The sequence below is a fragment of the Macaca thibetana genome, chromosome 6, assembly GCF_024542745.1.
Source record: "Macaca thibetana thibetana isolate TM-01 chromosome 6, ASM2454274v1, whole genome shotgun sequence".
NCBI lineage: Eukaryota > Metazoa > Chordata > Mammalia > Primates > Cercopithecidae > Macaca > Macaca thibetana.
The window spans coordinates 49,457,901-49,485,409 of NC_065583.1; the positions used below are offsets into that span (position 1 = coordinate 49,457,901).

Genomic DNA, 27,509 nt, shown 5'->3' on the forward strand with positions numbered 1-27,509 from the left:
GGCCGCCTGCCTGGCCCGTGTGCCATAGGGAATATCCACACTGGGGCCGGGCGGAGGCTGGGCACCTCCCGCTCTGGGCTTGCTCCCTGATGAGATTCTCAGACCGTGTTTCCCCTCATTCATGAGAGGAAGGTTCACAGAGCAGGCGTGGGAACTTGCCTGGCCGCCAGGGCCTCCTCCCGCTCAGGCTGAGGTTTACTGCATCTCTGTCCTTATTGCCTTCTAGACTGGATTGGCTCAACCAGGTGTCCACTCTTTTTGGCCCATGGCATAAAGAAGGGTTTGGGCAACTCAGTGTGCCCCAGGTTGTTACAGCCCCCCTGGCCCCCCCAGCCTTTGATGGGTCCCCTTCTCATGAATCCATCACCCATGCACATGCCACCAGGACTGCCTAAACCAGAGCCTGGGACTCTCTGAATCCCTCTGGGAGCTCGGTCCTGGGAATGGGCCTCCCAATCTTGGTCTCCAGGGCTGGGCCCCAGGTCTCTAGTCTTCCTCAGGGTCTTCTCCACTGGTTTGCCTCCTCTCCTGATACCCAGTTCCTAACCGGGGTGACCCCAGCCTTCTGTAACAGCCTCCCTGTGGTAGTGCTGGGAAGAAGGGGCCCGTGTACCCAGCAGGGTCCCCCAGGCAATGGGCATGAGCGCAGACAAGGAAATCCGTCAGATTCCAGGGACGCTCTCCCTACAGCCCCAGCGCGGGGATCGGGTCGTGGCGACCTTTCCAGGCGCCCAGGGGCTGGGGAGGAGGGCGGGCCAAGGCCCGCAGGTGGGGGGCGCCAAAGCCAGGCGGGCGCGGAGTACGTGCGGCGGGCTGCGGGCGGCATGAAGGGCGCGGGCCGCCAGCTCCGGCTCCAGCTTCACGCTCCGGCTCCCGCTCCCGCGAGGTCGGGTAGCCTGGGCGTTCCCAGGGGTCGCAGAGGACTGCGAACCCCGCCGGAGCCCCGGGAGCTCGGAGCCTGGACGCAGTCGGGCGTGTGGAGCGTGAGGTGGGGACGTGGCGGCGGCTCAAGTGGGCGGAGCCCCAGCCGCTGCCGGAGGCGGAGTCGCCAAGGGAGGAGGCGCCAAGCTGACCGGGCGACGCCGCGGGAGGTTCTGGAAACGCCGGGAGCTGCGAGTGTCCAGGTGAGCGCCCGGCCCGCTCAGCAGGCAGATCAACCCCAGGGCTGGGGCGCGGGCTGGAGGCGCCAGGCGGTGCGTTCTGCCCGCGCGGGGCTGAGAGGGGCCGGGGCCGGGGCCGGGGCCAGGGCCAGGGGTCGCGCCGCTAGCCGCCCGCAAAGCAGTCCGGGCCGCAACGCTGCGCCCTCCGCCCTGTTTCTGCACCCGTCTGGGTTCTTGTCTCGCCGCCTGCAAGCCTTCCCGAGCTCAGGGTGGTGAGGTCAGCGGCGCCCTTCGTGCAGTCCCCTCGGCGGTCGGGCGGGCCTGGGAACTTGGCCGCCCTTCCCTGTCAGGCTCCCGGGAAGTGGCGGCCTGACCCCGGGCTGCTGACTGTTGGGAGCAGGGGTGCGGCGTCCTCCTGGCCCTGAGGGGCCGCTTCATATTGGCTAGGCCCGTTTTGCACCCTCCCAAGGGCTGGGAGTCCTAGGTCTTGTCCTGGCAGGGTCCAGCTTGGAGCCCATTAGATGGGCCATTGGATCAGAAAGTCTTTTTTCCCCCAGACATCCTTGTGGAACCTGCGTTGTTTTTCCTTGGCAGCTGCGGAGACCCGTGATAATTCGTTAACTAATTCAACAAACGGGACCCTTCTGTGTGCCAGAAACCGCAAGCAGTTGCTAACCCAGTGGGACAGGCGGATTGGAAGAGCGGGAAGGTCCTGGCCCAGAGCGGTGTGGTGAGCGCTGTGCTGGAAGGGAATGCGGGCTGTGGGTACTTGCTGGAGGATTGGCTGCCTCTGGCCAGGGGACTTTCCGGAGGAGGTGACCCATGAGCTGGAGTGGTCAGAGGAAGGCTGGCAAAAGGGCACTGTGGACAGAGGAACAGCCTATATGAGTGGGAGCAGAGACCTTGGCCAATGCCATTCCTTATGGCATTGTAGTGGAAGCAAGGTGATGGGGAAGGAACACTGTAGGGGATAGCTGTCCACGGACGCTGTCCACAAGACCCTGGAGTGAGACGACGTGCCTGGTACTGTGCCGTGCATGTGTAAGATGCCCAGTTGGCCCTTGCAGCATGAGCCTGGATCAGGACACTTGCTGCCTCAGGTATTGCTGGGCAGCCCACGTGGGCCCCTGGCCTTTGTGTTTTATTTGGCCCTTTAAAATGGTGCAGGAGGATACAAAAAAATTGGGTGTGGTGGCGTGCGCCTGTAGTTCCAGCTACTCGGGAGGCTGAGGCAGGAGAATCACTTGAGCCTGGGAGGCAGAGGTTGCAGTGAGCTGAGATCGCGCCACTGCACTCCAGCCTGGGCGGCAGAGCGAGACTCCATCTCAAAAAAAAAAAAAAGAAAAGAAAAAGCAGATGATGCAGGAGAGCATTGGGATCCCTCCCAAGACTGAAACTGTTGTCTTTTGCTGTAGAGTGACACCCGAGATTTGTGCTTCTTGATATAGACTACCTGGGGCCTCACAGCCTCAGCCCTCTTGTAGGAAATCCTGTCCTAAGAGCAAGGGCTGGGGTTCGTCATTTTGTGACTTGGGGCATTCTTAAGTATCCCAGACTTTGCAGAGATCCATTGTCCACCTAAGAATTTATAGGATGTTTTTGGGATCTGCTGCTTGTTCTCAGCCTATATCTCATCTGACATTAATCGGTTTCATAATTTAGTCTCTGTTAAATGAACTCGTATTTCCTTTGGCTTGTACTTAAACTGCCCCTGAAGTGTCCAAGGTGCAGCCTCTCACTGTGGTTCTGGGCCTCAGGGCCCAGTCTCTCTGTTTGCTTCTCCCCACTCACAGAATGTTTGATCTTTGAATTCTTTTCTTTTAGAGCCTCCTTGTTCTTACACAGCAGAGTGTCCACTGTGTGGCCCAGCCAATGAAGCCACGTAGCAAGGATGGAGTGAGTTGGCTGGGGGCCTCATCCCAAAGATGCTGTCATACTGGATCACCCTAGTTCTTTGAGAGCTTAGCAGGCAGACTTGGTGACAGCTTAGCTGAGACACTGTCTGTGGCATGTGATAGGCCCTTGTATCCTGTCGAAAGCTCTGCATTGGGGTACTCTAGACAGTGCTTACTTAGTCACTGGTTTAGATTGGCCCCAGCTGATCTCAGTTCATCCCTTGAGTGCCTCCTGCCTGTTTGGCTTCTGACTAGAGCGTGCCTGGGGCTGGAATGAGGGAGGAGAGAGAAGAGGTGGCTGAGGCACTATTCTTGCCTGTGGGTAGCTCGTACTCTGAGATTGCTGCTTCATATTGGCAGCTGGCCATGTGCCAGGGGAGGAGCCCAGCTGTGAGTGCTCATCAAAGGAAGAGACTACGTGGGTGCAGCTCCGAGGAATGAGTCGGTTGAGGGAATCTAGGGTCTCCTCATTTCCTAAGAAGGCCTCCCTTTTTCACTCTGCCCTCCCACATCCTTGGGAGAGTCTGAGACTGTAAGCAAGGCCTTGGCTGATTTGTGGCCACGCTGGCTGATAGTGTGCAGAGGGCTAGGAGGTGTGTCCCTGGCTCCTGGGGTCTGTCAAGAGTTTACTATTAGGCAGATGGAAGTTGGCAGGAAAAGCTGTGATGCAAGTATGTGCAAGCCCAGCAGAGTGCTGGAGTGAGAGTTAAACTTCGGGAAAGTTGCTCACATCTAACAATTTGGAAGTTCCTTAGGGTAAGACATCAGCCTGACCTGGAGCAAAGAGGGTTGGAAGGTCCTGTGGTCTGTGGGCTTTGTGCTAGGGACATGGAATGAAGGATAGAAAGACAGTTGTTTTTTTTTTCCTCAGAGCAGAGGGGAATGAAAAGTCTGGATGATTTACTGGAGCCCTAGAAGAGAGTTCTTGTTCAGTTGGTGTCATTGCAGGGCAGAGGATTAAGTGTTTGGGTAGAATGCTCACCAGCTCAGATGGAATCTGTCTGAACCTGGTAAGAGGCCAGCATCTGCTCTGGACCTCTTGGGAAGTGCTTGCTTAGAGTGTGGCCTGTTTTGTACCTGGCACTCTGAGGTCCAGGGTGTAGTGGAGATCCTCAGGCCTGGGTACTTGTAGGAGCCTGGAATGAGCAGGTCAGAGGCATGTAAGTGTGTGAGATCCTAGAGTATTGGTCCAGTCCTCCGCCTTTTGCTAGAGAACATTGCTTGATGAGCTTTAGAACCAGTGATTGACCAGTTCCAAGGTTATCCCCTGATGATCAATGTACTACATTATACCTGATTCCAGTCTCTCCTGAATTAAATGTTTCAGCTCTTGTGGCGCTCCTGGGATGTGGAGATCGCCCAATTTCTGCCTTGTTTGCATCTTCACTGTTCCCTAGTCTGGACCTTCTTTCTCACCCGGGAATCAGCTGACTTGGGCTGAGCAGCTGGCTGCCTCAGGTCCACTGATGTTTCTCTGCTGCCCTTGGTACTAATGATTGACATAAATTATGTCTAGTGTGGGGCTACCTTCTAACATCTGTCATCACATTCAGTCCTCCAACAGCCCTACGAGATATAGGTCCTAGTATTGTCTCTATTATATACATGGGGAAACTGAGGAATCCTATAACTTGTCCAAGGTCACAAAGCTGGGAAGTGGTATAGAACTGGGGTTTAACTTTTAGTATGTCTGACCCTAGGGCAGGTGTGCCTGTCCATTCGACTGTACTGCCTTGCCCTGAGCTGGACTGGCTGGTTATTTGTGAGTGCTGTCTTGTCTAAGGTAGGAGTGACTGCCCATCTGAACTTAAGGGACCATGGTGCTGTTTTCTGGGTCCATGTTGCGTTCCTCCCTCTGGTGAGATTCAGCCAGGGATGTCATGGACCTGCTTTATGAACCTTTGGTGTAACCCATGATAAAGTCCTTAACCTGGGCAGGCATGCTCTTCCTGGGCAAAGTGTGGCTCCCCTGTTTGGGAGTCCATTGCACTTTAAGGTAACAGACTACTGAGTAGGACTGGATGGCTGCAATATCCAGCAGAGTGTGTTTTGTGTTTGACTCTTGGTTCTGTCATTGATTTGTTGTCAGATGTCAGGTATGCAGGAAACCCTCTCTCAGCCTCAGCTGTTTGTCATTTGTATCTATCTTATATCTGAAATGGAGGTAGTTATCTAGCTTAGGTGGTTTGGGTGAGAATTAGATAATAGAAATGAAAGATTTTTGGAAACAAATAGTGGTTATCTCAGACTAGGTTCCCAGGAAACAGCCTGAGACAGAGCTTAAGTACTTAATGCTTTATTGGAAGGTGTAATTGCAGGGCAGCCAAGGTGAGGGAAAAGTGAGGTGCAGGCCTGTGTGATGGCTCAGGCCGTGCGATGGCTCCCGCCTGTAATCTCAGCACTTTGGGAGGCCGAGGCGGGTGGATTGCCTGAGGTCAGGAGTTTGAGACCAGCCCGGCCAATATGGTGAAACCCCGTCTCTACTAAAAATACAAAAATTAGCTGGGCATGGTGGCACACGCCTGTAGTCCAAGCTACTGGGGAGACTGAGGCACGAGAATCCCTTGAACCTGGGAGGTGGAGGTTGCGTTGAGCCAAGATTGCGCCACTGTACTCCAGCCTGGGCGACAGAGCGAGACTGTCTCAAAAAAATAAAAGGAAAAAAAGTGAGCTATAAAGGAGGATGGGAGGTGGTGTTTTAGCAAGCTGGCTACCCTGCACAGAGATGTACTCGGTTACCCTATGAGGGCCCTTTGGTAGCCACTGGGGAGACCAGTCTGGTACTTCAACAGTCTGGAGATAGTGAGAGGAGCCAGAGATTCTAGCTTGGGCCTGGATAGTCTACGCCACTGAGCTGAGGCAAAGTAAATACCCTGGGACCTGGGAGATGGGTGAGACCAAGAGGTTGCAAGGTGGGACATAAGAGGCATCCAATATAGTGGTATATGGATTTTATCCTCGAGTGTAGTTCCCTTTTATGAGTTGGTCTCATCCAGACTGCCAAGTCTCTGCCGAGACTGTGACTGAAAACCCAACTTGGGTTTTGCATGTCAGTTTTAACAGCCTTCTCTGCTACTTCATTGTCTAGTTACTGAAGCAAGACTTTGTGGTGGTGTTGACGGTACCCAGGTGGGAAAGTGGAAGTCAATCACTGTTCATGTACCAGATAGAGAATGTATGTGGATAGATACAGATAAACATCTTGGCTTTATTAGGTTCTTGGTGAAGGAGAATATTTTTCACATAAAGTAGTTGTTGAATATATGAAACCTGGCATGGTGACATGAGGCTGGAGAGGGCAGCAGGGCCTGGTCACACAGTCAAAAGGACCCTTTGGGCTAAAGAGTTTGGACTTTATCCTGATGGCAGTAGAGAGCCAAAGGAGGACTTTGATAAACCATGCTGGCTACTTTGTAGAGCAGAGGTGGGAGGAAGGCCAGATGAGATGTGGAGAGGCCAGTGTAGTGGGGGCCAGGATGGCTGTACGGGAAGTTAGGGGTGGCTCAGATCAGGGTGATGACTGAGGCTCAGGAGAGTAGGGTGCCTCCCATACTTGCCTAGGGTGCCGTGACAGCAGCTTATGGGCCTGAATGAACATCCACATGCTTTAGTGGCAGGGTCTCCTGGAGCCTCTGGATCCTCTTAGGCTGAACACACAGGTCCTTTCAGCTCTGTTATCCTAGAGTTGGGGGTGGTGGGGAGCCATGTCCAGTTAGGTTTTCCCCCTTCATAGAAGGCAGGAAGCTTCTTGTTCAGTGCCAAGCAAGATCAGTTTGTTCTCAGCAAGCTCATGTTCTGTCTCTAGGCTGTTAAATACATTGTTAAAACTCAAGCTGTTGCATTTGGGTTGCAGCTGGGAGCTTGGCAGAGGGTCTGCCTGATGAGGTAAGGAGAGAAGCTAAGGACACTGCTGGTTTGCAGCTGGAAACATCTTTTCATGGCCATTTGGCCAGATTGTCAATGTCTTTTCCAAAGATCAGGCTTGGTGGGACCTCTGGTGTATGTCTTGGAATTGCCCTGTGTTTAGAAACAGTGCCAGTCGCCTGATGGGTGACTCACTGTTGCTGGGATGTTGGCAGGTTTTGCAGGACCTCCCTGTGGGGGTCCAAACACTGGGGCTGGCAGGGCCCCTTTGGAGTCTATTTGAGAAGGACCTGCTTTGTTTTCTTTACATTTTAAGCATATGATAAAATAATTTTAAAAATTGCTATAGAATTTCTTGTAGAAAGAGTAGAGAAACAAATAAGCATAAAAATAAAAAGAAATTATTTCACCAAGATAGAGCCAGACGTATAACTCTTTTTTTGCATCTCTCTGTATACACACATACATTAATTTTTCCGTACCAAAATGGAATTATAGAGTGCATATTATTTGGGGCCCACTTTTCTCACTTAACAGTATGCTTTGATTTCTCCATGTTGGTATATAGTATTCATTCTTAATATACTCCATAAAAACTCATTGTATAGAAGAAATGTAAAATCTTCTATTGTTGTAGTTTCCTAATTTGAACAAGTCTGAGGTGAAGTATTTTTCATTGTGTTCCTGGTATGAGACAGGCATCGTTCTAAACTCTGGGCATGCAGCACAGATAAAACTCAGTATTGGTTTTCTGCTCAAGGCTGGTGTCACTTTGTTTTTCATAAAATAGAGTTTGACATGGTTCACCTCCAGACATATTCCACTTGGATTTTGAGGGTTTCTGGCAGGGCTTTTGGCAGCACTGGACACTTTGTAGGGGCACTCAGCAGGTACACATACTTTCGCCTACTCTGTTTTAAGCTGTGGGCATAGTTATAAGATGGGATGGGGATTGGCCTTTCCCACATTGTGGGGCACAGTCCCTCTTGGATGCTGCCTCTTCCCAATCTAACCCTAATTAGAGGACTTTTTGTGCAGAGCCTTTTGAGTTAAGGGGCCCAGGCTTGGGAGAAATGGGGTAGGGCTCCAGAGTACCCCTGCCTGAGATGTCAGTGTTGATGTGGTAGTCTGGGAGCTGCTACTTGGAGATGCCCAGCTTTCCAGGCTAGCAGAGTTAGTTATCCACTTTTCCCACCAGAGCAAGACTTTGCAGGCTCTTGGTAGGCAAGTCATCTGTGATTACCTGTGATTCTTTGAGGCTCTGCCCAAACCGCATCTGTAATTCTTTGAGGCTCTGCCTCCAGGCTGAGATTCAAGAATGCGCTCAGTCTAAGCCAGATCGCACATTCCAGAGAAATGACAGCTGGTATTCATGTAATGAAGAAACCTGGCTTTTCACTGAGTGCTGTGAGGTATGAACCATAGATGATAGGAGCAGAATGGTTTGAAAGGAATGGACAGACTTCCTCCCTGGAATTTATCTGGCCTCTAAAAAGGTATGCAACTATAGCTGGAGAGACACCTGGGGAGAGATGCTGGGTTCCCCACTTCCAACCATGTCTGGTTTGGAATCCTGCCTGAGCTCTGTTCTCCCACCACCCCAGCTCTGAGGAGCAGTCAGGTGGTCCCTTTCTGTTCATAGATACATCCTCCCAGCTCTATGTTTTCACTGTCCACTCCCTACATACATACAGAAGGAGCTGAGCCTGAGCCAGTCAAGTGTTTTGAGGAACAAGGAACAGACACTCAATCCCTTAGGTGTAAGGGGCTTGTGCAAGCAAGAGAGAGGCCTTCTGAAATCCTGGGATAGAGAAGACAGTATAGTAAGGCCTTGAAGCAGACCTGTGGCTAGAACCAGGAGGGCCTGGACTCTGCCTCAGGGCTAGCCCAGGCCTACTCACTTTCTCTGGATGACTAGCTGCTCTGACTCCCTAATGGACTGCTCAGCACAATACTCCCTACCCTGCAGCAGGTTCCAGGTTGAAAGATAATTGTCCTGTGTGTCTTGGGACCCCTACACCTAGACTATGACAGGAAGACTGTCAGCTCTGCAGACATTTGGCATAGGCATGAACACATGGGGCCATTCACTTATTCTTTCCTTGTGATAGAGGATCCCATTTGCAGATGGGAGTTGTGGTTGGCCTTCTCTGAGCCTAACCTGGAATCTCAATGGATTAGGATTTCTTCTGAAAGAGTAAGATGAGGAATGGTGGGTGTGCTGTGTGTCTAATCAAGTATGGCAGGCAAAAAATTGATGAACTGGCTTTAGCTTAGACTTAGAATTCTGTCAGATAAGGCTTATGTTTTTTTGGGAAGCATTTGTGTTTCCTTTGTTTTGCTTGTTTTCTCTTAGTAGATTTCCATTTGAGCACTCTAGTAGGGTGCTTAAAAGCAGGGCAGGAAGAAGACTGGCAGAGCTGGGGTACAGATGGGTGCTAATCCTCCAGCACAGTCTAGGCTGCATGGCTGAGCTGGGAAGACGACATCTGAAGCTTCTGTTGTGGACTGAGGGTTACTGCCAGTGGGGCTTGTCTCAGGTTATGCCTATTTCTGGGCCGATGAGAAGACAGTAGCTGGCCCCTTTCTCATGTCAGCAGCCCAGCCTGAGGTTTTGGCCATGTGTAGCATATTCATTTTTGTATCCTGAGTGCCTAGATCAGTGCCTGGCATCTGCAGGTCTTCAGTAAATATTTGTGAATGAATGGTGACGGGCCAGTGAGGACAGTGTCTGCCAAGGAGCCTTACTACAGGAAGAACACTGTCTGCCCAGGAGACTGTCTCCCCTGACTGCTCTTTCTCTGGCAGGTGCAGACTGGGAGGGGTTAGTTTTATTTCTCTTCTGGCTGGCTATCTGTTGTACACCTTAGTTTGGGTGTTGGTACCCTGGAGGATGTTGTGTCAAATTATCTTTCTGTTGTTATCTCTCGTGTAACAGTACACGAGAGCAGTACTTGTGGGCAGGTACTTGTTCCCTAGAACCTGGCACTGTCCTGGCATATGTCTTGGAAGATAAGACAGAAACAAACAGCAGTCTGTGAAATAAGAAGGAGTGGGCCAGAATCTTGGACTGATAGACCGATGGAACCAGAGCTGACTATACCCCGCTGTGATTCCACCTTCCCATGGTACAGGTGGTTGCTGGGAGTAGAGAGGATGGGCTTTCTGCCTAGGGCATATGGCTTCCCAGAGCAGCGACCAGAATTGAGCACACATCACTGGCTGCACGCACTTTGTTCTTTCTGCTGTTTATCCTTTTTAGCTTCTGTGTGCTAGGCCAGGATTTTGGTATGTTTGATTATGTGTATCACATGGTATCTGCATATGTGTTCACATGCCTATGTATCTCTTCACCTAAATTACTTTTTCATTTTGTTGATCCAGTGATTGTCATTGAATGCCTTTCAGACACTTCCCTCTGTGACCATGAAACTCTGGGTGTCTGCATTGCTGATGGCCTGGTTTGGTGTCCTGAGCTGTGTGCAGGCCGAATTCTTCACCTCTATTGGTACGTGCCAACAGGACTGTCGTCTCCCTGACACCTTGGCTCACCTTGGCCACGGATATCTCTGGCTGCAGCCTGTTCTCATTTAGAGTGGGATAGCCTTAATAACTGGTTTTGACCAGTTCTGAGAAGAGTGAAACTGGCAGAGTTGCTATTTTTCCCTATACGATCCCAGTGATCTGGTTGTTCATGAAGCCAACTGTCTGAATTGGGTCTTTCTCCCTGGGAAGTGCAGGCTGCACTTGGGCTCTCTGGTCTTTTTGACCACCTTGCCCATGGACCAGAGAGTGGTTCTGAGCAGCAAATCCTTTGTATCCTGAGGATCAAGCTTTTCCTATCCTTCTGACCTGAAGTTCAGAGCTTTTTATCCTGTGATGTGCCCCCAGGATATCCATGCCTGAGTGTCACGACCAGCTGTGTAACAGTTGGAGAATGAGATTTAGGTCTACTTCTTGAGTGACATCCAGTGCATTTATCTCAAATGTCCCACTGGTGCCTCTGCCTCTTTCTCTCTGAAGTTGGGAGATAGGACCCCATAAGTGCCTAGGCCCCCTTTAACTCCAAGTCCCCATAATCCCCAGAGATCTTACATGTTCTTGTCCCAGGGGACTTGCTTCTGTGCTGGTATTCTGTGCTCCAAGGAAGGAGGCTGGACATCCCTCTTCTGTTTCTCACTGTTGCCTTTCTTCTCTCTCTTGCAGGGCACATGACTGACCTGATTTATGCAGAAAAAGAGCTGGTGCAGTCTCTGAAGGAGTACATCCTTGTGGAGGAAGCCAAGCTTTCCAAGATTAAGAGGTGTCCTAAGTCCCCATACCACCCTTAGTTGGCCCTCCTTCCCTTCTGCCCCCCAAGGAACAAGGAAGCCACTCAGGGTACCTATTAGAGGAAGCCCTTGAGAGGGTGATGTGGGGCTGGCCTGGTTACTTCATGTCAGTCCTTGAGAGGAGCTAAGTGCATGGGCTAAGGAGTCACCGTTTATTTTGTATTTAAGACCTTTTCCCTTAAATTGGGGGTCCCAGCTCTTATCTAGATTAAGGGGCTAGAAGTATCTGTGGGGAGTTACTGTATTCATTTTTCATTGCCTCTTGATGAGAAGGGCCCTAGCACCTGGCACCAGGGAATTCTCACCAGAGAAATTATCACAGGTCAAGACCTATGTGGGTGGACGCATTACTCTTCCTTTTCCTCTGGTTCCACAGCTGGGCCAACAAAATGGAAGCCTTGACTAGCAAGTCAGCTGCTGACGCTGAGGGCTACCTGGCCCACCCTGTGAATGCCTACAAACTGGTGAAGCGGCTAAACACAGACTGGCCTGCGCTAGAGGACCTTGTCCTGCAGGACTCAGCTGCAGGTGAGGGATGGTGAGCAGGTGCTTGAGTGAGCCCATATGTTCGTGTGCTCATGCCTGGGCTGTTGTGTCTGAGCCTGTCTTGGGTCTGGGTGTTGGTGGGCAAGTGCATTATACAAACAGGACCCTGCTGGTCTCATGGCTCTCTCCCTTCTCTGTGGGGACCTGGAAGTTGGCTGTCCTTGGTTTTTAACGTCTAATGATGGTTAGTTCTTTTTTTAGCGTCCTTTTTTTAGTGTCTGTCTTTTCTTATTTTTTGCTAATGACATTTTTCCAATTATACTTTAGTGATACATGTTTATAGAAAAGTTGGAAAACACAAAAACAAGAGAATTATAATTCTTAATCCAATTGCCCAGTGGTGAGCATTATTAAAATTATAGTTTTTCTACCTATGCATATACATTAAAAAAATGGAACTATACATACATACCAGGGCATGCAAACTCAGTTGCTTGAAGGGACAAATGAATTTACAAGTGTCAAGTGGGCTGGATGGTGGGACCAGGGCAAGTTGGGGAGCATAGGTCTCATCTAAATTCATTCCTATTCATATCTTTTACAAACAAAGTGTATCTGATGGTAGATTTGTGACAGAAGAAAAAATTCTGAATTTCACCATGTTGGCCAAGTGAGCTTCTTTATATGCTATTCAGTGTTCCTCTGCAACGTGGTTTTAATGTCTGGATGGTGATTACCTATCAGATGGTGATAATCTGTCATAATACTGTCAAATGGGTCAAGTAATTGGATATGGGATTTTTTTTTGAATTATCAGCACCTTTTTACATATTTCTTGGTGTATACTTCTGATTTTTTTTAAGGGTAAATTCTTAGAAGTCATATTTATAGGTCAGATTGTGAACTTTTTAAAAGCTTTAAACTATACTTGATGCTTTTGTTGTGATAATACTTTTTATGCCCTAATACTTTCCTGTCAATAAGAAGAGATGGTAGGGTGGGCCTGGAGGTGGGCTCTCCTAACTCCTAGCCCTGGGTTTAGTCCTCTGGACTCACTGCCTTTTTTTTTTTTTTGAGACAGAGTCTCACTCTGTCACCAGGTTGGAGTGCAGTGGCGTAATCTCGGCTCACTGCAACCTCCGCCTCCGGGTTCAAGCAATTCTCCTGCCTCAGCCTCCTGAGTAGCTGGGACTACAGGCACGTGCCACCAAGCCCAGCTAATTTTTTTTTGGTATTTTTAGTAGAGACAGGGTTTCACCATGAGTTGGCCAGGATGTTCTCGATCTCTTGACCTCGTGATCCACCCATCTCAGCCTCCCAAAGTGCTAGGATTACAGGCGTGAGACACCACGCCCAGCTGCCTTTTTTTTTTTTTTTTTTTTTTTAAAGGGACAGAGTCTCACTGTATTAGCTCAGACTGGAGTGCAGTGGCTATTCACAGATGCGATCGTAGCACACTGCAGCCTTGAACTCCTGGCCTCACGTGATCCTCCTGCCTCAGCCTCTTGAGTAGCTGGGACTATAGGCACAGAGCCACTGTACCCAGCTCTTCACTGCCTCTTTTCCCTGAGTTGTGAGTGCTGATTAACTTCAGACTAGCTGTCTCTCTGGCTGAGACATTTTAGCCCATGTGGCCAGACTGGGTTGGGCTTGGGGGCAGGGTGGCCTCTGGAGAGGGATTGGTGAGCTCAGCCAGGCTGGAGCTGTGCCCAGTGAGCTCACTGCCTCCAGAAACCACGTCTGCCTTTCCCAGACTCCCGCCTCTCCGCCTGGGCCTGCAGCTTGGGACAGGCTGTTCTGCCTGCACGGCAGGAGACTAAGCCTACCCAGATGACCTCCCCTCTCCAATCTTGTTCTCCACACCCTACACTCACACCATCATCTGGTTCCTTTGGAAAACCTTATGATTACCTAGAAGGAGTTAGGTCAGGCCCAGAGAATAATTGGTTGTTTTCATCTCTGACTTTTGAGTTCTTGCCCCTGAAATGAATGGGGCATGCTGACAGTGTGGCTTTTCCTGGCAGCATGTTCCCCTACCCCCACCCCACCAGATTCTAAACTCTTTAGAGTCCCTGACCATGTAGCTATGAAGACAAGGAAGGCAGGGTTACAGCTTCTTGGTCCCTGTCCCCAGTTATAGCTGGAAGTGGATGTTTAGGTCTGAAGTCATAGGTGGCAGTGGATATAGCTGCTCTTGGGGAGAAGTTGGGGAAGGAATGGCCTTGTTCCCCTCTCATTTCTCAGCTTAGAGGCAGAATTGAAGGCCCTAAGTCACCCTGGGAAGGCTTGGCTCCCACCTGGAGCCCTGGGATTGTGGGAGGTACACATCTTACTTTACAGCTAGGGCTTGGAGTCCCAGAAAAGCCTCCTTGGAGTACTTCTGTGGTCAAAAGCTCTCCCAGGCTTCAGGCTGTGGTCTTGAGCACCATAACTGGAGAGCCCATGCCCTGAACTCATTGCAGGTCTGAGTGGTGGGAGTACAGAGGAGAATAGGCCCACCATGGTCTCTCAAGGGACTGACCTTGCTGGGCTGGTGCAGCCCCACCTTGGTCCTTGGCCTGTCTAGGTGGTCCCTCAGCTGTCAACCTAGGGGGAGGGTGATGACCTCCAGGACTTTCATCATCACCTTTCTGGATGATAAGTGCCAGTGGTCAGTAATGAGTGGCCAGCTCGGCTTCATTAGTTAACTGTCATTGTCCCTTGGACTCCTCAACTTGAAATGTGGGCTGGAAGTCTGTGTTTACCTGACTGGCCCAATTACCCTGGATCAAGGTTTTCGATGGGATTCATTTTCCACTGAGTGGTTGACAGTTCTTCCCTGAGTCCTCTCCTGTGCTCTTCTCAGTTACCCTCTCTATCCTCTGTTACTTCTGTCTCCACCAGCTCTGACTGAATGCTTTGGAGCCAAGACTTCTAGACTCCTAAATATTAACTAATATGGGGGCTGTTTCTACTTAGTTCCAAAGAGCAGCACGGGCAGTAGGTACAGTGAGGACTAAGAAAGGAAAAGTCCCCATAGACTAGATCAGGGACAACTTCCTGGTGGAAGGGGCAACAGCCTTTGAGGGAAGGGGTGGGGAAATTTCACTAGCCAGAGACCCTCTCTGTGGCTGCCTCTCTGGTCCCAAGTGGAATTCTGCCCCTGGATCAAGGGTAATCTCTTGTTCTGACTCTCATTTGGAAGGTTTTATCGCCAACCTCTCTGTGCAGCGGCAGTTCTTCCCCACTGATGAGGATGAGATAGGAGCTGCCAAAGCCCTGATGAGACTTCAGGACACATACAGGCTGGACCCAGACACAATTTCCAGAGGGGAACTTCCAGGTAACTCACCACTCCAGGCGTTGCCTGTCCTGCATGTGTCTCTTTAGTGGCAGGACAGGTTGCAGCCACCACCGACTTGTGGCCTCTACCCACAGGTGCACCTCTGGTGTACCTCTTTGCTCACCATTTTGTGTTGGACTCCCTCTCCCATGACAGGTTTCTCCCTCAGCCACTGCCCTGCCACCTCCTTCCATGTATTAGCCAAGGCCCTCTCCTCTCGTGTCTCAGAGAAAGCCAGAGTTGCTGCTCAGGAACCCCCTCTGCCTCTGTCTCCAGAGCACCGCACAGATCTGCATTCAGACCTGCTTCCTGTCTCCCACCCTCCAATGTCTTTTCATCGAAGACTGATCTGGGCTTAGTGTCCCCCTGTCCTGAGTCTTCTTAGTTACAGTCTCTGCTCCTATACATTCTGTCTCCACCTCTCCGGGTTCTACCCTTGAGCTCACATATAGGCTCTATTCTTGCTCATCTTACACTTGCCTCCCTCAGTATCTGAGACTCTTTTGAGTCTTTGCTGCTGATCCATCTCTTCTTCCATCCTGGTTAGGCTACTGGATAGAGTAATCTACACTCTATCCACTTTCCTGGTTCCCATATACTCCTGAACTCACAGTATCTGGCCTTTTTCCCCCTGTTCACTGATCCTGTTCTTGCAAGGTCATCAGTGGCCACTTGGCTGGTAAACGCAGAGAACAAGGTTCACACATAATGTTCTTTAAATTCACAGCAGCATTTGACAGATGGATTGCCTCATTCTTCGTGATATTCTCTCCTCCTTTGAATTCTGGGATACTGATATCTGCTTCTCTTTTAGCCTCTCTGGTCATTTTCTCTCAAGTGGCCCATCTCCCACTGACTTCCCAGTGTTAGTGTTTATAAGAAGATGTTTTGAGGGCTACTGGAGACCAGTAAACCCAGTGATTCACTGTGTGAGGCCCATGCAGACCCAGCTTATTCCAGCTCCAGAGCCCCAGCTGCCCACTTTAGACTCCATTAGAGAGAGGGCAGTTCAGGGCACCTGCAAGATCTGTTCACCCTGTAGCCTGGAGATTGGTTGCTTGGAGAAGGGAACCACACCCTGGCATTGACCTCTCACATTCACTCAGCAAACCTGTGAGTGTCCTGAATAGGGATATGGAGCAGAAGGGAATTACTCCCTAGGACTCCATCCTTACCTCATCTTCTCCCTGAACACCTTCCCCAGGTGAGCCCCGCCATTTCCATCATGTGAGGTGGATGACATCCAGATCTGTGTTACCTGCCAAGGTTTGTCTCCTGAGCTTCTAACCAGCGTAGACAGATGCCTTTGGGACATCTCTACTTGAATGTTCCATGGACTTCTCGAACTTCATGTGTCCTGAACTGAAATCCTCATCTCCTTGTGAACACTTTACCTTCCCCCTCATCCTTCTATCTCAGCAAAAAGGACCTCCATCCTCTGGCTGCCTAAGCCAGAATCCTAAGGCCTATGGATTCTACCTCCTTCTCTCATGTCTTCTGTACTTATCCCCTGACTCCAGCCTCACAGCCACTTTTTTCTCAATTTGATTATCAAAATCCCATCCTGACTTGTCTCCTACTTCCAGCTCACTGCTTAAGACCATCCTCCATATGGTCTTAAGCACACATTTGTTCACATGAGTTCCTGATTACTATGCTTAATTTCCAAGGCTACACCCAAACTCCTCCTGTGTGTGATCTTTGGAGTCCTGTATTGACTCTATTTTCCTGGCTTTCTTGCCCATTGTACTCAGCTTTGCCTATCACTCAGCTCTTTTGTCTCACCCCTCTATAGGAATACCTTTACCCATGTCAGCTGGGCTACTCCATGTCTGATTGCCTATCAGCACTTAGCTCAGCTGTCACTCTCCCAAGTGCTCTCCAGGGAGCAGACATTCGAATTGGCTTCTAGGGAGGATGCTGAGTGCCAGGGAGCCATTCTTAGCATTTTTGGCATCTGGGAGACATGTTGATAATAGCTACTGGTCATTAGCATCCTGGGGATCATAGGAGACATCTTCATATGTCATCTCATTGAATTCTTGGAACAAGCTCTTTAAAATTGATATTATCTTTATTTAGAGATGAGAGGACTGAGACTTAGAGAGATATGGTATCTTGTCTATAGTCACACATTGGTGGGCGCCCTAGTGAGGCCAACACAGACCTAGCTTAGTCCGGCTCCAGAGCCCCAGCTCAGTCAGCTATGTTACTCTGCCCCATCAATGCAGGTTCCTGGGCTTGCAGAGCCAGAGGAGACCTGTGGAGAGGGACAAGGGGCTCCAGGAGCCCCCTCATCCCTGGCCTACCTAGGGACTTCATCTTGTGTTTACTCTCCCCAACTTCCTGTTCCTCGTTATTGGTTCCTGAGCCACCGGGGTGAGCAGACCCTGGTCTCTGAAGCATTTAGCCTACTGTGTAGGGGTTTCATTCTAGGCAGAAAGAGCCTTCTCTGAGTTCTTTTGTGTCAGCCATGCCCCCGTTGCTGTTAATGGGGCTGTGGGGAGTCTTCCTTGCTTTCCAGGGAGAGTCACAGCCCCTACTTCCCCTCCATGGTATCTGCTTTCTCATTATTCTCTGAGGAACCGCACACATAGTCTTTCCCATCTTGAGCCCACCCTAAATCCTGCATCTTTCTATAGCTACTTCTTCATATTGGCTTGAAACTATCTTCATGGTCACTTTCTAGCACTCCCCCTACAGCAGATGACCTTTGGTCATAAGACCCACTGAGCTGATACTCAGCAAGGTCCCTGCCACTTAACAGCCAAAGCTGGCACTGCAACCTTGGCTCTTGGCCTCCTTTGATGTCTCTCACACCACTCCCGCTCCCTCTGTTTCTCCTGTCTTTAGTTCTTTCTCAAGGTTACTCATTGTCTGTTCTTTCTGGGTAGGTGTTCCCTGGAGCTCTGGGCTTAGCCATCTTCTCCATTCTTTCCTTAGAGTTCCTGCAAGCAATTTTCCTCACCCATGGCTTGGTTGCCACCTAAATTTATATTTTTTATATTCAGCTAATTTTCCCATCCTCCAGACTCATATGGCAAGCTGCCCACCAGACATCTGCTTCTCTGTGGTCCACAGGACTTTCCCATTGTCCTCAACGATGCTTCCTGGTGGGTTTTTGGGGCTCCCCCTAAAAAGGCCCCTTCCCACTTGGGAGACGGGGAATCTGAGGCTAAGAGGTTGGCTGTGAACCCCAGTCCAGGGCAGGGCCATCTGTCTGTGCTCACTGTGTCAGCGGCCCTTTAGGATATGCGGTCTAAATGTCTGATGGGGTTCTGCTTGGTAGTGCCCCCCATCCAGTGGCCCAGGCTTTCCTTGAAGCGGGAATCTCTTTCCCTAACCCAGAGGCTCTTTGGAGCCTGACAATTTACTTCCCCTGCTGTAGGAACCAAGTACCAGGCAGTGCTGAGTGTGGATGACTGCTTTGGGATGGGCCGCTCAGCCTACAATGAAGGGGACTATTATCATACGGTGTTGTGGATGGAGCAGGTGCTAAAGCAGCTTGATGCTGGGGAGGAGGCCGCCACAACCAAGTCCCAGGTGCTGGACTACCTCAGCTATGCTGTCTTTCAGTTGGGTGATCTGCACCGTGCCCTGGAGCTCACCCGCCGCCTGCTCTCCCTTGGTAAGGAGATTCTAGGGGAAGGTAAGATGGGAATGGAGAGTGGCAGAGGAACTGCACTGTGCTGGCGTCTACCTGACCCCTCTCCTGGGACTGAGTCAGTTTACCCTGTCACTTGGCCAGTGACTAATGCATTACTGACTTTAGGTCCAATCCAGCTTCTTACTAGCTCCTTACCCACCTCAATCCTGGCCTTAGCTTTGCCCAGTCGCTGATAGATACACTCAGGCCTGTGGCACTTGTGGCCCTTTTTAATAAGGACTCTGTGTTACGGTGTATCTATCACCATGCAGGACTACACAGGGTGGAACCTTTATTGCATCAGGAGCAACCCAGGAGTCAGAATGTACTTTAGGATTGCTACAGTGACAAACAGTGGCGGTGCTATTAGAGGCCTGAGGTCTGATAGTCGGACTTAATATGGCATTGATAGCGCCTTGTGCTGTTGAACTGAAGAAGGCCAAAAGCACTGTGCCTTTAAAACTCATCTACCTCTTTTTTTTTTTTTTTTTTTTTTTTTTTTGAGGCGGAGTCTCACTTATCCAGCCTGGAGAGCAGTGGTGTGATCTCAGCTCACTGGAACCTCTGCCTCTGGGGTTCATGAGATTCTCCTGCCTCAGCCTCCCAAGTGGCTGGGATTAGAGAGGCACATGCCCCCATGGTGTATTTTTTTTTAGTAGAGATGGGTTTTCACCACGTTGGTCAGGCTGGTCTCGAACTCCTGACCTCACGTGATCCACCCGCCTCAGCCTCCCAAAGTGCTGGGATTACAGGTATGAGCCACGGCGCCTGGCCTCTGTTGGTTTTTCAGTTACGAACAGCATACTCTGGTTAGATGCTGTGGAAGGTAGAATGCAGCATGCAAGTGAGCTGCTGGGAGAGAAACCCTTACAGAATAATTTCTCTAAATGACCTAACAGATGTTTGTGGTTTCCTTTTCCTTCTCGTTCCTTGCTTTTTCTAGACCCAAGCCATGAACGAGCTGGAGGGAATCTGCGGTACTTTGAGCAGTTATTGGAGGAAGAGAGAGAAAAAATGTTATCAAATCAGACAGAAGCTGAGCTAGCAACCCCAGAAGGCATCTATGAGAGGCCTGTGGACTACCTGCCTGAGAGGGATGTTTACGAGAGCCTCTGTCGTGGGGAGGGTGTCAAACTGGTGAGATGTGTGAGGGGGGCCAGGGTGCCAAAACAGTAGACCTGGGTAGGCAGGTTTGGGGAAGGTGTTCTTCATTCTGTAGGTACTTTTTTCAGTATCTCCCCCAGTTTTTCATGGCATCTGTGAGGCTGACATGTGGATATTCTCTGAGGTAGGAAAGGAGACTGTCTCCCCTCATGCCCCAGGTAGAGTGTTGCTCCTCTAAGTTACCACTGAGCTCACCTCCTTACCCCAACGTATCCCACTTTTTGCTTCACTCACTGTTGTGAAGAAAACGATGGGTGGACGTACCTCAGGCCCCAAGAGAAGTCATGGTATAAGTGGAGAGTAAGTCTCTGTGGTAAAGACACCAGCATGTACCAGAGCTTGGTATTGAGCCTTTGAGAGCCCTGGGATCCTAGTGCTTCCTGAGGAGGCCCAGGTGTGACAGGCTCTCGGCCTTTTCCATGCCCCTGTCTGCATGGCTTCCACTGGCTCCTCCACCAAGAAAGGTTTCTCCCCCGTCCCAGCTCTTCAGACCTACTCAAGTCTTCATGAAAAGGGTCAGAAATTACTCTCTGCCATGGGACTTGAGGATGTGAGGTGATCTTGGGAGAGAAGAAAGATTGCATGATTTGTGGGGTGTCACTTCATGCCAGTTAAGCTGAAGGGGCTTTTGTTCCTTCCTTCCTTTCTTCCCTCCCTCCCTCCCTCCCTCTGTTTTTCCTCTCTTTTCTTTTCTTTCTTTCATCTCACCCTGTCACCCAGGCTGGAGTGCAGTGGTGTAATCATAGCTCACTGCAGCTTTGACCTCCCAGGCTTGAGCAATCTTCCTGCCTCAGCCTCCTGAGTAGCTGTGACTACAGGTGTGCACCACTATACCTGGTTAATTTTTTAGAGAGACAGGGTCTATGTCATCTAGGCTGGTCTCAAACTCCTGGTCTCAGGCTATCCTTTGGCCCCCCAGGATTCTAGGATTATAGGCGTGAGCCACTGTGCATGCCCACCTGCTGGGACTTTTGTTTTCTTCTGTGGTGTGGTGGGAGGGAGCAGCTGCTGGCCATGAGGTGAGACCAGTGTCTGCAGACAGCCAGACTGGGACCGAGGATTAGGACTCACTCAGCTCAGGGCCTGTTACTCTGTGCTCTCCAGACACCCCGGAGACAGAAGAGGCTTTTCTGTAGGTACCACCATGGCAACAGGGCCCCACAGCTGCTCATCGCCCCCTTCAAAGAGGAGGATGAGTGGGACAGCCCACACATCGTCAGGTACTACGATGTCATGTCTGATGAGGAAATCGAGAGGATCAAGGAGATCGCAAAACCTAAAGTAGGTGTCACTTCAGGTCCTTCTGGGGGCACTGAAGGGGGCAGGTCCTTTCTCTCATCCCTAGCACTGTGGGTGGTTGGTTTGCTCATCTAGCCACCCTTTATTGATATCTAGCATGGGCCTACCGTGGGGATACAGAGATGCTTCAGACTCAGCCTGACCTTGTGAGTTCGTGGTCCAGTGGGGAAGAACAGGGTAACCAATGTGGACAGCCAATGCTGTGATAGAAAGTCATGCTGGGAACAGGGCAGGTCCACACTGGTGTGTCAGTTCACCTGGTTGGGAGACTGGTGTGTGGGAGATTTTAGGAAATATTCCATAAGGTGCTATGAAGCTGGGTCCTGTGGAGCTCCTGATTAGGACTGTAAATGAGCGAATGACTTAGAGGAGAATGTATATCTTCATAATATTGGGTCTTCTCATCCAAGGGCGTGACAGGTCTCTCCATTTATTTATATCTTTTTAAGTTTTCTTCATATAAGCCTTGCACATTTCTTAAGTTTAGTCCCAGGTAGTTTCTTTGTTACTGTTAATTTACTTTATTTCTTCATTAGTATTTTAACTGGTTACATTATTATATTAGTTTACTATTCTATGCCAAACTGTTGATTTTAAAAATATATTTCATAGTAAGAGCTAATGTTTACTGAGTTCTTAACTGTGGCAGGAACTTCTAAATGCTTAACATATATATTAACTATGTCACAGTTATGAACAGCTGCTCATAACGGTGTCACTGTCTCTGTTTTGCCTATGAAAAAGCAAACTTATGCAGATTGCAGCTAGTGGTTGAATTTACTTATTCCTTTTTTGGTTTTTAGCTGATTCTCTTTGGTTTCCTGGATAGCATTAACACCTGGAAATAAGGAAAATTTTATTTTCTCATAATACTTGTAGTTCCTTTGTTTTTATAATCTTATTGAATCGCCCAGAACTTCTAGAGCATAATTACGAAGAATAGGAATCCTTGTCTCATTCCTGAACTTCCTGGGAATTCCTATGGTATTTTACTGCCAAGTATGCAGTTGGCTGTTGGTTTTGTTTTACGATTATTCTTCTGTTTCTAGTTCATAAAAGATTTGCTCCCCATTTGACATCTTTCAAAGAGACCTACTTGCTGCCATACCCCATCACTGATGATTGGGAGGGAGGATTTAGCTGGATTCTCTATTGCTCTGCTCCTAATAGAATTGTAGTGGCCGAGGTGACCAGGAGGCCTGACGCTCATGGAGAGACCTGAAATAGGTTCCTATCCTGGCCCCTGGACCTCATCTTAGAACACCTTGGCTTGAGGTACTAGGACATCTAGGGCTTTGAGTCAGTGGTTGGCATCATCAATGTGCCTGAGGGAGGGGGCTAGCCAGATGTATGGAGAATGGGGACTAGGACTCCCCTTTCTACTCAGCTCCAGAGTCCTCCAGGAAAGAAAACTACTTTGCTGGTTGTGCCAGGATTTCCTGGGAGATTTCTTACCTGTTCTTCAGTTCCAGACACTGAGAACATTTCTGTGTGCATGTGTGCATGTGTGCATATATGTGTGGCTGGCCAAGGGGTAGTATTGGGAAAACATGTATTTGAATAGAAGCCATGTGAAGAGCCAAACAAGGATGGCAAACATGTTTGGCTCTTCACATGGCTTCTATTCAAAGATAAGCTGACCCCTCCTTTCCGGAGACTGTGAGAGACAGATGCTAGTCTGGCTTTGAAGTAGAGCCAATGAGCTTAATTTGGCCTGTGGGGAATGCCTGGCAGCTGTCTATGGGGTCTCTGGCCTGCTTTCAAAATAGCCCTGTGTTTCCCCTGGGGCAGAGCACAGCTGCTCAGAGCCTCTTTGTGGGTGTCAGGCCAATGCTGAGGCACAGATGTTTGGATGGGGTCTGGTTGTGGCTGCAGTTTTCAGGGAAGGACTGACATACGCTGGAGCTCAGGAAGGGCCGTGAGTAGGAGTTTGGGAGCCATCTGTCCTGCTTGCACTGGCCATCTTACCAGATCATGCTATAGCAGCACAGTGTCTAGGTTGGTCCATCTCACCCGCTTACTAGCCTTCTGGTCCATTTACTCCTCTCCATTCCGTCTGCCACCACCTGGCCTGGGCCACCATCATCTCTTGTGCTGACCTCTGCCGTGGCCTCACTAGCCTCCCAGTCCCCACTCTGGCCCCTTATTAGTCAACTCTCCATGAGTTATTCACAGTGATCCATTTTACATTCAAATTTTGAGTGTCCCTCCCCTGCATGAAGCCTTCCCCATTTCTCGTTGGCCACAAGGTTGCATCTAGTCCCTAGCTCCTGCGTGTCTCTTCAGCCTATTTTACTACTTCCCTTAACCTTTAATCCACACCTACTGCCACACCCATTTTCATTCCCAGGCCTCTGGATTGCTGCTCCTTCCCTGTTCCTGTAATGTTTCTCTACTTGGATAACTCATGTTAACCCTTCAGGCCTCAGCTAGGTGGTCTCCTCCCGTAGGAAGCTATTCTTGACACTATTCCCTGAGCTTCCACAGGACATTAAGTTCACCCATGCTGTGCTGCAGTTACCTGGCTGGTTTTCTGCTTTCCCCACTCGACTGAGTTGTAAGAGTGCAAGGGCCATGTCTCAGTTACCTAGCATAGTGCCAGGCACAAAGTAGGCACTCATCAATATTTATTAAAATCAAGGGGAAGTGTGTTGGGGTGGGAGTACCTGGGCCTGTGGCTGCACCCATGTGAGGTCATTAGGACAGTCCACAACTGAAGCACATGGACCTTTGCCATGTTGGCTGACTCTGGGCAGCGAGTCCCTCCTGGGGTTTCACTAAGCCTGTCTGTGGAGGCTGGGGGAGTGAAGTAGATGAGGGGAGTGTGTTTGTAGTGTGTACATATGTGAGTGGGTGACTTCCAGGCAGTGGTTCACTTATTTTAACTCACAGAATCTTTTCCTGGTTTTATCATCTGACTTTTAAGGATCCCAAGGGAGTGAAAACTGTGCCATCTGTCTTTGCTTCTTGAGGCTGTGGGAACCCAGTGTGAGGTGGTACAGCAGGAGAGTGTTTGGATGGGTTTCTTGGCAGAGGAGCCCACTGAGGTTCAGAAGGATGGTGGAACTTGACCAAGTTGAGAGAAGTACATAAGGCGGAGGCTCAGGGATAGTGGCACAGTCTGAATATGGTGGGAGTAGCTAAGCTCAGGCTGTGCTCAGGCAGGAGTGGTATGTGTGCCTGGCAAGGAAAGGGGCTAGCCAGGCAGATGCATGGATGGATGAAGCAGGCATAATTCTGCAGGCAATGCAGACCTGGGGAGGAGAAGGGATGAGCAGTGACCGAGCAGGGCAATAGCCAGGAACTGATTGCAGATTGGGAATGTGGAGGCCTCAGACTTTTGCCCTCACCTGGCCTGCAGCATCTTGGGGCCTTGGCTAGAGCCATTGGCTGCAAAGCTTCCTCCACTAGCATGACAGCAAATGTGGTCCCAGTGCTTTCTGGGAAAATACTCAAGGCAAAACAAACAAATCAAGTATTCCTTCTCCTCCTTCCTTCTAGCTTGCACGAGCCACTGTTCGTGATCCCAAGACAGGAGTCCTCACTGTCGCCAGCTATCGGGTTTCCAAAAGGTAAACAAAGAGCAGGGGTTGGTAGCTGCTCAAGTCTCAACTTCAGGACTTCTCAGTGCCTACCCTAGGAATGGGTGGCTTGCCTTTTCCTGCCTGCTGGCGACTCCTCACCCCTTGTTGCAGCAGGTACCCTGTACTGCCTGTTCGTGCTGGCCCTGACTCTGGGGACAGAGTGCAGGACCTCATGGAAGCCTGCCCTTCCATCTTCTTTTCTCTGCTCTTTTCTTTTTACCCAGCTCCTGGCTAGAGGAAGATGATGACCCTGTTGTGGCCCGAGTAAATCGTCGGATGCAGCACATCACAGGGTTAACAGTAAAGACTGCAGAATTGTTACAGGTACAGATAGTCCCTGGGACTGTAGGAGTTGGGAAGTGGGTATTTTTGGCTAGATGGTCTCACAAGGTGTCCAGAACTGGGCCAAAAGAGGCCCAACTGTATGACTACTGCCTGATGCTATGAATATGGAGTGATCTCATTTTAGGAAACCAGAATTAATCATGCCTGTTGGCTTTCAACAATTAGTGTTCAACAAATATCTATTGAGCATCTGCTGGGTGCCCAAGTGTGCTGGAAGCTAGGGATCAGCGGTGGCTATGGCAGGTTCATTCATGTCTTCTTGACAACAGAAGCTCAAATCCTGAATGGTCTCAGGGACATCGCTAAGAGAGCTAAAAATGGTTTCAGAGGCCATGGTTCTGTGTCATAATCAAATACATTTGAAGGTCAAAGTGTTCTGTGTGTTTTCTCCTGCTGAACCACAGCTGAAGTCACTCCAAAAGCAGCAGCAGGGGAGTTCCCCTGAGGGACTGCCAAGATGGGGTCGGTTGAGAATCCAAAGAAAGCGGCACTAAACCCCTGGATCTTTAGTCCACAACATTTATTAGGGAACTTGCAGAGTGGGCTGCAGCAATCCTCAAAATGGACAGCAAGAGACAAGGGTTGTTTTACCTAAGTATTTCCACAGTGATGGGGTCAGAGTATGGAGTTTATGTGAGGGTTTAGGGAATTTGGTTCAGGGCTGGGGCTAGTTTCTTTCAGTGTATTAGGCAACAACCTAAACACCTTCATCCGTGCCTGGGAATGTTCAAGACTCCAGCTTGTGTTCCAGCCTGAAGGGAAAAACCTGCCGCTGGCTGGGTCACAGAGCTGTCAAGGGAGTCTGATTTTCAATCAGAACAAAGAAAGGCAGGGGTGGGTCTGGGGGACCTTACACTGTGATATGTAGGTGGAAGTGAGAGGCCTGGACTGGTTAAGCTGGTGCAGGTGGAGTGTTCTTGTCCAAGTACTCCCACTGGGACCCTGGCTTCCTGCCTTTATTCAGAAGTGATTATGAAGAAACGTGGCAGCACCCTGCTGAAAGGTTTTGGGTAAAGCTCCTTATTAAAGTATCCTCTTGGGTAAAGCTCCTTAATAAAGTATCCTCTTGGGTATTGAGTTCAAATCAGCACTGGCTGTGTTCCCTTATGAATATTGGAACTTCCGTGTTCTGTTGTAAAATTGATGACCTAAGACACTGTCAGAGAAGTTTCACTGGCATCTTTCTAGAGGCCCCTGGGTCTCTCTGTTTGGCCAAGGTTTGTGTATACTTAAAGATAGCAGCCTTTACCTTTATGATTGGCATTTGGGTCTGATCTACTATAGATCTCATTAGAATATTGACTGAAGATCATTTGGGAAAGATTTTTTGAACTTTTGCCTGCACATGCCCAAACAAATCAGCCTTCTTTTTGCTGTTGTTTTTTCAACAAAAAGAAGTGTAGCTGCATCAGCAATTGGAAAATCAATTTTGAAGTTCATCTTTATGGATTTGTGTGAAGTCTACCAGAGTTTTAAAAAACATACTGATTACCTTGCAAATAGTATTGTGAAATTTTAATATTTTTTTTTCAGTTCAGTTCAACTTTGTGTTTTGTAATTTTTAAATAAGTTCTGCAGATAAGCACATCCATGGAGGACTTCTGTCTCATCTCCCACTTGCTGCGTATGTGTAAGAACACCACCATTTCAAGAGAGATGGGCACTCTTGATGTGCTAGATGAGTCCCTGTTGGCATTGTCTTGACTCATATCTTCTTGGAGCAGATTTTTTTTGTTTATTTGTTTTTTTTTTTTTTTTTTGAGACATCTGCCACTGCTTCCTCTGTGTCAGAGCCAGTCTTCAGGACTTTCATGGTTCTGATCAAAGACCACAGTCTGCTTGGCTGATTTCATACCCTGGACCAGGAGGCTAAGTAGACAGGACCTCTGGCGCGGTTGCTTTCCTGGCTAGCTGTGCAGCTACACTCACTGTATGCCTGTCTTACACTCACCCATGGAAGATAGCAGCTTCTTGCTTATGGACTGACTTCTCTGCTACAATTTGGACTTTATCTTGTCTGGCCTCTCATAGTGTTATAGCTCAGTTGACTGGGGTCTGAATGCCAGACCTCTTGGTAGAGGGGCTCTTATAGTTAAGGATCTTCTGGAAGATTCAGACCACAGCTGCCAAGTGGCTGAGATGCCATTTTTGTTTGCATTCTTCTCCTAGGAACTGTCTTGGCATTTCCTTTGCCAGTCAGTGGTGTTGAAGGCTTTGATCCTTCATGGTCTAGGGAACAGGAAACTGGATTTCAGCATCTATCCCTAAGTACTTACTCCATATGAAATGTTTGTGGTATGATACATGCCTAGGCACCAGCAACAGCCCTCACATCAGGTCCTTTAGGAAATGCTGCAGGCCTCTGGAAAGGAGCTGGTTCTTCTATCTGTGGACATTCTTTCAGCTGTAGCTGACATGTTTGCTGTAGACCATTTGAAGGAAAAAGGTAATTGAGGCTTTCTGGTGAATTGGA

At 49.4% G+C, this 27,509-nt stretch overlaps 1 protein-coding gene across 2 annotated transcripts in view; it reads left to right on the plus strand.

Moving 5' to 3' along the window:
• The first annotated feature begins 1,038 nt into the window (after positions 1–1,038).
• The window catches only part of P4HA2 (prolyl 4-hydroxylase subunit alpha 2), a 35,122-nt gene continuing 8,651 nt past the window's right edge, over positions 1,039–27,509 (plus strand). For both annotated transcript variants that reach the window (XM_050792814.1, XM_050792813.1), the window contains exons 1-11: positions 1,039–1,124; positions 1,695–1,830; positions 10,268–10,367; positions 11,066–11,162; positions 11,567–11,718; positions 14,861–14,998; positions 18,387–18,626; positions 19,588–19,781; positions 20,913–21,089; positions 24,609–24,679; positions 24,916–25,015. In XM_050792814.1, the coding sequence (XP_050648771.1) occupies positions 10,286–10,367; positions 11,066–11,162; positions 11,567–11,718; positions 14,861–14,998; positions 18,387–18,626; positions 19,588–19,781; positions 20,913–21,089; positions 24,609–24,679; positions 24,916–25,015 (1,251 nt within the window). In that variant the 5' untranslated portion in view covers positions 1,039–1,124; positions 1,695–1,830; positions 10,268–10,285. The remainder of the gene's footprint in view (positions 1,125–1,694; positions 1,831–10,267; positions 10,368–11,065; positions 11,163–11,566; positions 11,719–14,860; positions 14,999–18,386; positions 18,627–19,587; positions 19,782–20,912; positions 21,090–24,608; positions 24,680–24,915; positions 25,016–27,509) is intronic.